The sequence below is a fragment of the Solanum tuberosum genome, unplaced genomic scaffold (genome assembly GCF_000226075.1).
Source record: "Solanum tuberosum cultivar DM 1-3 516 R44 unplaced genomic scaffold, SolTub_3.0 scf00738, whole genome shotgun sequence".
In the NCBI taxonomy this organism is placed as follows: Eukaryota; Viridiplantae; Streptophyta; class Magnoliopsida; order Solanales; family Solanaceae; genus Solanum; species Solanum tuberosum.
The window spans coordinates 95,345-108,216 of record NW_006239667.1 but is presented as its reverse complement, the minus strand read 5'-3'; the positions used below and the strand labels follow the sequence as shown (position 1 = coordinate 108,216).

The following is a 12,872-nucleotide window of genomic DNA, read 5'->3' as shown; positions in this document are numbered from 1 at the left end:
TTCCAAAATTCAATATGAAATTAGTATTATTGTTTCTAGAAAGGATAAGCTAGTTATTTACCCCACAAAAAATAAATCTATTACGTCTAAGTTCAAATTATAATTATGTACAAGCCTGCAATAAATAATAAAAATAACAAAATTTGATAAATTGCTAAAAGAAATGTCATATGCTAGTCTACTTTATTTCCTAACATATAATTTTTTGCACCAACACACTATATAAAACTAATAATTGTGGAAAAAAATATAAAAAATTAAAAGAACGAACATTTATTTTTTGAAAAAAAGAGCAAATCAATAATAGATAATAATGAAAATTTAGAAGAAAACCATGGAATGAAAAAGGAAGAATGTTATGCCATATGACTTTCTTTAGTATTTATAGTACTCAAAGAATTAGTAACATAACATTAAAAAAAACTAACGGATTTGAGTAATTATAAATAAATGAGTATTAAGTGTACTAATTAATTATGCCTAGTTGAATTATTACCGTAAACAACTTAAAATCAGAAATGAAGGGATACTGCAGCGTGGGCTGTAAGTTTTAATTGGACTTTTACTGCATTTGGTTGACATGCTTAATTGAGCTTTATGAGGTTTAGGAGTTATCCTTTAATTAATAACATAAATTAACCAAAATATGCAATAAAATATCAAAAAAAAATTGAAAAAAGATAAATACAAATGTTGTCCATAGAAAGGTGCCACATCATCTTTTCTATATTCAGCTTTATATTTATATTTAGATTAATGAACAAATTACCTGATTAGGCAAACATATACTAGTTAATGATTTATCATAGCTATAATTTGAAAAAAATATTTTTTGCCACTAAGATTTAACTATATTTACGAGGGTCACGTCCAAAATTTGTATAATTCAATTCCTAATTGTATAAATCCAAAAGTTGTATATGCTTACCATACTCTCATGTTAACGTGTAGAAGCCCTATATTATTAATAGTTTATTTTCATGAAGAGAAACAACTCGGATTTCTTCTATTGCCCCTTCAAGCCAGAGATGATACAAACGGTTGTTACCTCATGTCCTTTGTCAGATAATTTTTAGACCCATAAAATTACAATACACTGATCTTTATAGAGAAATCTCTCATATTGGTTTACAGAATGCATACACACAAAAAGATTAACGACAATGCAGCACATTTAAGGGCATAAATGATTTGTATATCAGGGCAGACTGAAAAAGCAAAAACTTAAGTTAGATATCAAGAAATCATGTTAATAAAGTTGGAACTGTATTATACCTCCAACAAGAAAACATGTGGAAGAGAATTGATGGTATCTTTAACCACATTCAACGATATGTATTTTGACAAAAGCTGTTTGAGGTTTTGGTTCCTCTGTGATGATAACATAAACCCGAATTTAGTAAAGACTCATTCTTTCGGTCTTATCATCATTCCCAAGAGTTGATTAACAATAACGCAACTAATGTTTGGGATTAAAGTATCTCCTCCATCACACTTCTTATATGCCAATACATGTAGAAGATTCAAGAGGTTTACTCTTTAAGACATTATAATTTCCTAGAAGTATCATTTGAATATGTTCATTTACTTGAAAGTAGTAATACATTGGTAAGCTTTTATATTATTTATTGTAGAGTCACACTAGAGAATCGAATAAATAGTCTCGCATCAACATTGATTGTTTCATTATTTGGTATCTCATTCTATACAACAACAATATGGGGTTTGGGAGGGTAGAGCGTTAGCAAACTTAACCTTAACTCAGAGTTATAGATGGTTTCTGATAGACCCTCAGCTCAAGGAAAAACAGTGCAAAGAATCCAGAAAAAGACTTAACGAAAGTACAAGAAATACAAATCAACATTTAATTTCACTTTACATGAACACCACTAGTAGAAATATGTCATGAATGCAATGGCAATAATATATCCAAAATTCAAACACATAATTTACGGAAAATAATTAGTTAGTCAAAGAAACAAATTTCCTAGGGGACGAACATTAGATGAAGAAGCTATACGACGTATCTGTTCACAGGCTTAAGTCCTTCCTAAATGTCACACTTTGCTTCTTTGACACTAATTGAAATCAGATGATAACAAAAATCGAAGATAGTAACAAAACAATACGATAACAAAGGATAGTCAGAGAAATCAAAGGACTAGTAATATTTTGTGCAGAGAATATACAGTTGTTCTACATTGGGTAAAAAGGGATTTTGCGGAACACTCAAATTTCATAGAAGAAACACAATTTTTGCCCAAATAAATTGAGTAATATCAGATACAAAATTTAAAAAAAATCACTGGGTTTGAGATTTGGGTTTAGAAATTGGAAAAGGAGGCAACCGCAACAGAGCTTCCTCAGTCTCAATTGGGTCTGATCTCAGTATCTACAAACACAAACAAACAAAGCAAGGATGGTTAATTGGGAAGGAAGTTAGCAGAGTAGTTAAATGAAATTGAGAAGTTAACGCTTACTGGGTCTTGAAGAAGTGGCTTTGTGTCATCTTTGGCCAGTCTGAAAGGGGGTTTTGTCATCTTCTTCACTTCGCTTTTGCCATTACTGCTCATGCCTAATTCCTCGCCGCCCTTCATATCCTTTTACTCTTACGCCACACGATCGTTTCCAAAGTACAAAGAAAGAGCTCGTTAAGTTGTTTTAAGCTTCTTTTTGAAGCACCCACACTCAAATTTATGATTTTGATGACTTCATTTTCTAAACGGGAAAGACCTACAATACAATTTGAAATGTCACAAAACTTCTCTTTCTACTTATTATTATTACTAGTTTTTGGGAATGTGCATCGCACATTTGTCCCTTATTATTATTAAATTTCTATACACTAAAAAGGTCAGTTATAAAATAGAAAATGCTGAAATTAAAAATAGTAGTTTTACCATTTATATTTTATTCACTAAATAATTAAAAATATACTACGAAGAAGAACATTAAATAGATAATATACTCGAACATTTTTTATTATCCTTCATTTGTAGTTTCTCACTCTCTTTTCTTCTCATGTTGAAATTTGGTTGTGCAATTACCTTCCTCTGATACCATCAATCTTTGTAAAATTGGTTCTTAAAAAGCAAATTCAAATTTTAATTCTGAAAGTGTTTTTGCATAATAGTGGAGAATGATTCTTCATATTCAACTCTTAATTTTGAATAGTAATGGACAATTACTATGCAAATGCAGATCTAGTTTTTTTTAACCTTACATTTATTGAATCTTGCATGTGTACATTAATGATATATAATATTTTATTAATTAGGTATTTGATTTAGTGTAGGGGTAAAATGATAATCCAACTATACACTTTCGAGTTTTCACTTTTAATAAGTAATTATAATATATACAAAGGATTAAACCATTTGATATTAAAAAATTATAGGTATGAGTAATAATTAACATTCAATAATTAGGCAAAAGAATGTATCACATTCTCATGAATAATATCTCTAAGGCAAAAATAGACATTCTAATTTGGACAATTACTACTTAACTACTTAAGGGTCCAGTCAATAATCTGGAGACTGGAGTTTGACAATTTTTCAGCCATAGTTAAAATTTTACATGAACAATAAATAGCTTCTCATCACATTATACATATAAACGAAAAGTTAAATAAAAATATAGCCTCAAAATCACATACTATGATCCATCATTTATCTCCAATTCGGTGGCCCATTTTATTTTAGGGTATGGGTTCTTTTATTTTAAAAAAATCATATTTGATTTTTCTCATTTAGTTTTCCTCTCTCTACTCATAAATAATAATCTCGAAAATATATTTATACTAAAGTAGAACACTCTATCAAGAGCCAAATAAACATATCAAATTAACTAAGTAATCTTTCATCAATAATTGGTAGAACATGAATTGTATATCACTAATTTCTTCATGTAGGATACAAGATATTTCAATAGAAAACAAAATCATAAGAAAGTATATCAAAATATTAAAAAAGGACATATAAAATACTTAGAAAATTACTGCACATACAAAATGATGAGCAAGATTAGTTTTTTTGCATGATAATCTCTCATCCTCCTCTTATCATTTACATGAAGACCATGCTAGACATTTTATAGTAGTAGCTAGGATGACCTTTGAGTAGATAAAATTAATTTGCATTAAATTAATTTAATGATTTTAGTCCATATCAAATTTATTTAATGAAAAACTCTACAAATACTCTTGATTTTTACAGAAAAAGAGAAATTACTATTAATGTGAATTTGATTCATGTACCGATTTAAATGAGTTTAATCTAAGGAAGTGCAAAAGTCATTAATTTTTTTATTAAAACGATACAATTTAATATTTAAATTAAATAGTTAAATGTTTTTATAACATTTTAATTTATAGTAGGGGTAAAATCGTAATTCAACTTTTAACTTTCTTTTGTTCCCACTTATAATATATGATATTATTATTATTATTATTATTATTATTATTAGGTTGAATCCATCATGGCCCTTTAAGTTGGCACCAAATTTTACGTAGACACCTTAACTGAATTTTGCTCATTTAGATTTCCGCTATACCATTTTGACACGTTTTGCTTACATGACATACTGAGTGTTATATACACACTTACGGTGTGTGAAAGCCTAATTTCACTAATTTTAAAAAAAAATTCTTCTCCATTTTCTAGCTACCATATCTCAAACTTAATTTTTTTTCTGTAGTAAAATAGATTTAGTGATGCCGCAAATAAAAAAGTAAATTTCAACCCACAAGATTTCCTAAAAGTTTTAATTTCAACATTACGAAATAATATGATATTTCTTTTTCACGTATTTGAATCATTTGCACAAAAAAAAGAAAAACTTCTGTTGTTAATTAATAACTAATTTTTAGAAGTAAAGAAGAAAAAATCGTACACATTTATAAAATAAAATTTTCAAACTAAGTAAGTTCTTTTGAAAGTGTTTCTTGAAAATTTGATATGGGTGGAAAAGGGGTTGATGTTGGAGTGGGTGGGGGGTGGAGAGGACGATCTGGTGGCTGGTGGGGTGGAGGAGTGGTTGGGGTTGGGTGGATGGGGTGGAGAGAAAGATCTGGTGGATTGTGGAGGAGCGGTTGGGGTGGGTGGGGTGGAGAGGAAGATTTGGTGGCTGGTGGGGTGGAGGAGCTGTTGGGGTTGGGGTGGGTAAGGGTGGAGAGGAAAACTGGGTTGGGTGGGTTGAAGAAAACGATTGGGTTGGGCATGGGGTAATGATTTTTTCTTTAAAAAAAAATTATTGTTTGAGTTTAAAATGCCACATGTCATCAAATATGTGGCCATTTTTTTTCTACTAAAAAGTCATTATTTGAAATTTAATTTATATATATATACTACGTGTCATTGTTTGATTCGTCACTTTGACACGTCATCAACGAGTGTATAACACACACTTGTATATTTGGGTGATTGTCAAAAAAATTATCAAAATGACCCAACAAGACCCTACATAAGGTGTCTAAAATGAACAAAGCCCAGTTGAAGTGTCTAAGTGAAATTTAGTGTCAACTTTAAGGGGTCACCGATGGGTTCAACCTTATTATTATAATACCAATGTCATTTATTTTTGGTCCAATATTAACCATTTTTATATCGGATAGTTAATTAAATAATTTTAATTTTTTTAAATACGTTATTAATATTTATTGGTTACATTTTAATTTACTTAAAATTAATGAGAAAATTACGCAACTACGCAAAAATATACTAATTAATTATTTGTAAAATAATTTATAGATGCAGTTTATTACAGACGATGCACGGTGTTCTTCCAACTCTTCTTTTCAAGATGATGAAATCTCTCTATTTGCTTTCACAAATTCTTAGAACTTTCTATACTCATAGAGTCGTAGTTGATCGATGACATAAAATTCTTATTACTATAATAAATCATAATATTTATTACTGTTTTTCTTTACCCCTCATTATGAATAATGATTTCGCTAAATATAGGGATGACAATGGGGTAGCAGCTTGAGCTTAACCCGTAAATATTTTAATTTGTCCCGTCCATATAAAAACTTTTTTCATATTTAACCCGCCCCATCCCATCACGCATAGACCTGCTCCGCATAATTTCTTTTAATATTTTCTTTTTCTATTTGAGTTTGATACTAAAAATAAAATTCATAAAAATAAATTCATTTTTTCATCAAGTTATATTAATTTAATAGATAATGACTTGAAAATTTATTTTTAGAGGTGTATTGGGAAACGTGTAAGAAATTATATTTTTTTTTATTGAACCACTCTCATTTATTATCTTAAATAATTTAGTAACTTTAAATAAATTATCTTAACAAATAATGTTTTATTAGTCTTATAACATGTAAAAAATTAAAATTAAGTTTGAACTCACATAAAATCACATATAGCAACCCGTCCCACCTCGCATTTGTTTTAAAAAAAACCCCACTTCAACCGGCCCGCAAACTGTCCCCGCCCCGCACCGCATAGCCTTAAACCAACCCCCACCGCAGTCGCCCTGCCTCATTGTCATTCCTAGCTAAGTGTACTTAGGAATTTTTTAACTAATTATTTTTGCAATTGGTCATATTATATATATATCTACCACGCGAAGCAATTCTGTGTTTGGATTAAGTTAATTTGGAACGGATGTAGTTAATTTCGATCGGATATAATTAGGAATGGGTGAGATGTTATTAAGTAATTCAAAATATAATCTATAGATGGTCATAATATATATTTTTTTTAAAATATTAAAATTATTTAAATGACTGTCCATTATAAAAGTGGTCAATATTCGACCAAAAAATGGTTGAAAGGGGGCTGTTTGAGAGCCAATAGGTGGATGGGTGATGGCTTTGTACCACTTTCAATAATTCGAGTGTATCTTAGACCCTTTTTCATTTTCTCAATGGCTATTGAAGTTTTGAAATTATCGTTAAGTATCAATTTTATTTTATTTAATATAAAATAATCACTTAACTATTATTATTTTCCATGTCATTAAAGCTTTTTTTTTCTTAAATAATAAATCTATTTAACTAAAATTATTATCTTATTATTTGTTTTTGAAAGAATATATTAGTTTATCAAGAAGTAATTTGCATGTTTAAGAATTTTTCCGATACATAAACTTTATATTGTTTTCCTAAATAGTTACTTATGTTTTGAAAATTGCCTACACGAATCACTTTTATTTTTTTAAAGATGATAATATCAATCACTTATTATTATTTTTCTCAAAAAGTATTAGATACCTCAAACGTCTCCTTTTATTCTAGTTGACATGTCATGTCATTAAACTATCATTTTTTAAAATAATAATAAATCTATTTAACTCATCAAACATATGTCTCTACAAGAATAAAAGTAAATTGCATGCATAGAAATTTATTTGAACATTATACAAAAAAATCACAAATAATCTAATACCCTGCAGATTTTTCTATCAAACAAAATTTAATGAGTTAAATAAGGCTAATATTAAAAAGAACAAAAAAAGGTGTAAGGTATAGCATGCCAGCTAGGAGTGGCAAACGAATATGAAAAATCGACCGAACAATCGAATCTAATCAAACTGAACCAATTTACGTCATTTTATCAATAAAATCGTGGACTTTTATTTAAGTGTATAACCGTCCCAAAAAAATGGGATGATCTTTTTAATTAATGAAAAAAATTGAAAATTCCCGAACCTAACCGAATGACCTTATGTGTATGTAAATATATTTTATATATTAATATGTTAATTTTTATATATAAACATATTTTATAATAATTTCAAATATAAATATAATCTAGGTCCTACGCCTCTGGTGACTAGATGACTTTGAGTTAGCTCTTTAATTAGTCTTTAATTAATTAAGTTTAAAATTAAAAGATACTATAATAGATACTATATCAAGCAATATGACAAAACTTAGCAAACACTCCTATCAAATATTTAAGATCAAACAATATGGCAACAAAGTTTTACATTCTTGACTTCCTGGCGAAGAATTGAAGTGTTTTTTCAAGAACATATTTGCGAAAGGAGTATTTTAATTATAATATATTTTGAGGTGATATTTTAGTAAAAAGTATGAAAATTAATCGAACCGTACCGATACCGAAGAGGAATCGATATGATTGGGATGATTTAAGAAAATCTAATTATGGTTAAACATTATAAAATACCCAAAAAATTGGGATGATATAATAAAAATAACCAATCGAACCGTCCCATTTACACCCCTAATGCCAACTAGAAGGGGGAAAAAGGTTTTTGAGATTATTAGTATTTTTGGAGGAAAATAGTGATAGTAAAATGATATTTTTATCTTAATGAACAAAAGTAACTTTAAAACATTGAATGCAATTTTGAAAATTCATTTATTTTAATCAAATTATGTTATAAATTCATTTAATTGTGTGGATTGTTCATTAGATTTATTCAAGAATTAATTGAATTCATGTATGTATGCTTCCAAGGTGATAAGAACCTTTTTGGATAACTATGTATCTACTAGTTTGATGACCTTCGGGAGTGATAGCTCAACACTATAAATAGAGATATCATTCACCATTTGGATGATACACTTGAATAGAAAAATTCTCTCTCCTTCATCTGTATCTCTTGCCTTCTTCTCTTTATACTTATATTATTTTGAGCTTAATCTTACAATACGTTATCAGCACGAGACTCTAGCCAATTGAGATTGAGTTTAAGTTTTTCTTTAGCTCATGTTCTGGTTGATTTTTAAAAAAAATTAAATTTGGACTTGAAGTCCTTTATTTATGCCTTAATGGGCTAATAGTTCAAACAAATCACAAGAAGACAAATTTGTACATTGTTGGCCCAAACCCAGACCACCAGCTCAATAATAAAAAACCCTACCAAGTAGGGTTTCCTAATTTGGTCCTTCATTTCTTTCCACTTTTTCCACTTTTCCACTTCTTCATCTCTGTCCGCCGCTAGAACATGTTCTCCTTGGTGCTCTTCAACGCTGAATTTTTGTTCCACCTTCTTTGGGTAATCAACATCCTTCACGATTTGATGATGAAGAATGCTAGAATCTTCAGCTTTCAAAGGTTTGAGTTCCACTTTATCTGTCCTTCTTTCTCTTTTTATTTTGATAAGCTCACTCTTTCTTTCTTGTAGGTGTACTACCCGGTAATAGTTCTTGTCAAGCTCAATAAAGAGTGTGAGATTTGCATTCAACTTTGTAGATCTGTGTAAGAAATCATGTACCTTCTCCATCTTCTTCTTCCCTTCCTTCATCAACCATCTGACCCTTGTTGTTTTCCAGTTGAAGTCGAATACGAGTGAACCCTGGATCTCCCATGCTTCTTCACCTCGATCTCTCTGATGACTGCTCATTTTGAATTCAGATACGTCTCCTAGTCTCTCGCCTTTTGCTGGTCCCTGTATCACTTTTTACTGGCTGACATAGCTTAGGAATTGTTCCTTTACAGATTTTTTGCTCCAAAAGTACATAAAATTTAAATTGTACATATCATAGTTGTGGAACCCTGTGGCTTCTATGTTGTATCTAAGTATGCTGACCATTGTTGTTACTGTAAATTCTCCTTGTTTTTATCCTAACTGATGGGACCTGATGTTTATCAATGTTAAGAATCTTTTTACCTTGACTTGGGAGCTGATTGAACTCTTGAAATGTTAACTTCTATTCTGAATTGATCGTTGTATTGACTACAAAATCTGCTAATTGATTCGCCTCTCTAAATACATGTCAGACATGTACATTTATTTTCTAAATGACTCGTTGAATATCTTCCATTTTCTCAATCACCTCCCACGGTATTCTCCAGCTTCCTTTTATCATATTTTTTAAGGCTAGTGAATCTGTTTCCAGTCGAACTTGACTAAAGCATTTTTCCAAGCAATAATGTAAAGCTTTCCAAACTGCCATTACCTCAACTTCCATGTTGGTGGCCTCGCCTATATTGTGTGCTTCCGCATATATAAGGTCTCCATTTCCATCCCTTATACAATACCCATAAGAACTCTTCCCCGGATTCCCTTTGCTGGCTCCACCAGTATTGCATGTAACCTAACCTTCACTTGGTGGCTTCCAACTGACCAAATGGTAGTGTAAAGTAGGTTTGTAATTCTGTAACACCTCTACCATCTCTGGCCAATGATATGACATTCTTTTGATCTATGGAAATTTTAACCTTACTAATTGATGTATAGTTAATTGACATTGATTATACAACCTGTTGTAAGTTACTTCCTTTCCATATCTGCGAGCATTTCACCGCTTCCACAACTCCCACATAATTATTGCTGGAATCACTTTCAAAATGTGCTCTAACTTGCTCGATGCACTGTGTTCCCACCATTTGAAAATGAGTTGTTGCAAGATTAACTTACTTACAATGATACCTGGACATGAAACAAACTGCTTCCATAGCTGGAAAGCACTCGGAGTTCGAGACGGTTAAGAAGATTTTGATCCCGGGGTGGGGAAGGAGCGCGCCACGACTTACTTACTCACGGGGGAAACTTTATTGAATTGAGTTCGGTGTAGAAGGTTCAAGCAAGGGATGTGGATTGAGTCCAAGTTCTGGAGAAAGAGGGGGCTGTTAGTAAAAGATGAGACATAGTCTCCATTTCCCTAGTTTCGCAGCAGTAGCATTTGGACACCACTTGCATCCTTCTCCCTTTTAGATTGTCATATGTGGCAATTATCCTCCTCCATACTCTCCAAAGAAAGAAACTAATCTTAATTGGCAAACTTTTGACCCACATGAACTTCCTCCATTCTTCTTCTGCCTTTTGCATCTCACCATATGGAATGTTGATTTAACAGTGAATGTCCCATTAGTGCTGCCTCTCCACCAAGCCTTATCAATACATACCTCTGAAACATTAGGTTTGATGTTTGTAATTACATGTTGCACTATTTCCTCAGATATAAAATTCTTCAACTTGGTCTCATCCCATGTTCCATTGGTGATAAAATCTTTCACCTCTAGCTCCTCCTCCTGTGCCCTTTCCCCTTCTGTGTAGTATAAAGCTTCTTGTCTTGTTCAATTATCAAACCAAAAGCTGGAATTCCCAGCTTTGATCTGCCACCAAATTTCATGCTCCACTTCCTCCCTAATGCTGATCATTTTCCCCCATACATGTGATGCACCAGAACTCATAACCATCATAGGGTGGAACTTCTTGCAGTACTTATTCCACATATACTTTGCCCATAATGATGTGGACACTCGAAAGTTTCACCATAGTTTGGCAAATAAAGCATCATTTATATCATGTAATGATCTAAAGCCCAGACCATCTTCAAACTTTGGGAAACATAACTCTCTCTAGGCCACCCAATGCTTTGCTTTAATTCCTCCCAGATTTCCCCAAAAGAATTTAGCAAAAAATTGATGTATTTGCTCTAACACCTTTTTGGGTGGGTTTACCGCTGATAACAGGTACACATGCATGGATTGTAGTACATTGTTGATTAGCACCCATTTACCACCAAAAGTCAAAAATTTGTTATGCCATGTAAGAACCCTCGTGGCAATCTTTTTAACCATGTCTGTATAATAACTGATCTTCCTTCTTCCATAATACACTGGGCAGCCCAAGTAGGTAAAAGGAAAATTCCTTGCCTTATTCATGTTAATCTACGCATTCTGATGGCTACAATCAAAAGAGTCCTATCATAGAAACTTTTCTCCTTATTGATCTTCTGTCCCGAAACCAACTCATAGTCTCTTAGCACCTTCATCATTTTAATTATTGATCCTCTATCCCCTGAACCAAATAGAATGGTATCATCTGCATAATACAAATGATTTATCTTCAGACTCCATTTTGGAAGACCATAACCCTTCACACTGTCATCCCTATGTAAACTGGTTGATCTCGTTATGGAAATCAAGAAGGAAAAATGATAACTACTGCAATCAAGATATTATATACATAAAATCAGGTATGTATTTTCTAGAATCTTTTTATGATATAGAATACAATAATATTTGGTCACTACGATTGAACAAGAATCAAAGGCATATACTACTACCAGTTGAATATTCTCTACTCCACAAAATTCCTTAAATGGAAGAAGGTATAAAGTTTTGGTAGCATGAGCTTCAATATTGTTTTGATTACGCTAATCTTGAGGATAAATTTTATATTTTTCCTTATTGAAATTATTTATATTATCAAAGGCATTAGTTGATAGAAGTGATTATATTTTATGAATTTTATTTCTATATTTTAAAAGACTCAACGAGTGATTCACGTTATACTTTGATCTATTATTGTAACACCCTGAAAATTTCTAAGTTAAGACACAAACTATTCTTCATTTACTTGTAGGGTCATATTGGCTGATTCTTAAATTGTCCATATATGTAAAGGTAAATTCTTTAGTGTAGATTGATTTTGGATATCAATTAAGGTCACTAGAAACTCCTAGCACAAAGTTGAGTTGAAAGTTTCCTTACTGATTAAGTTTTGATGTAAGAGTTTACTTGGGTCAACTTCAAACGACCATATCTCCTAGAATATAAAGAGTTACGTGACCCATAACCTATCAAATTAAAGGTATTTGAATCTTCTTTCAAACGCCACCAATTTCGCAACAATCCGAGGTTTGAGTAAAAGTTATAATCATTTTAGCAACCTTATATAGTGTTGTGACGAATTAGTCGATGAGAAAATATTAGAAAGGGTCATTTTTATCTTTTTACCTCTAAGAAAACCCTAAACGAATGTCTTGACTAATTAAAGATCCAAAATAATTAGATTTTCATCTCTTAATCCATCATTCTCTTCTCTCTCAAACCCTAAGGCAAAACCCTAAGGAAAAATCAAAGTAGACTTCATTCAAGATTCTTTCCATCTTTTTCAAGATTCTTCTTCAAGGTATGTTTTTCTTC

General features: G+C 31.3%; 1 protein-coding gene across 1 annotated transcript; it reads right to left on the bottom strand.

Annotated features, from left to right (window-relative positions):
* Positions 1-2,146: 2,146 nt before the first annotated feature.
* On the bottom strand, positions 2,147-2,737 carry LOC102598830 (uncharacterized). Its single transcript, XM_006367264.2, has 2 exons — positions 2,481-2,737; positions 2,147-2,392 (listed from the first exon to the last, which is right to left on the bottom strand). The coding sequence occupies exons 1-2, from the start codon at positions 2,595-2,597 to the stop codon at positions 2,303-2,305; spliced, it is 207 nt and encodes a 68-aa protein (XP_006367326.1). The 5' UTR covers positions 2,598-2,737; the 3' UTR covers positions 2,147-2,302.
* Positions 2,738-12,872: the final 10,135 nt, after the last annotated feature.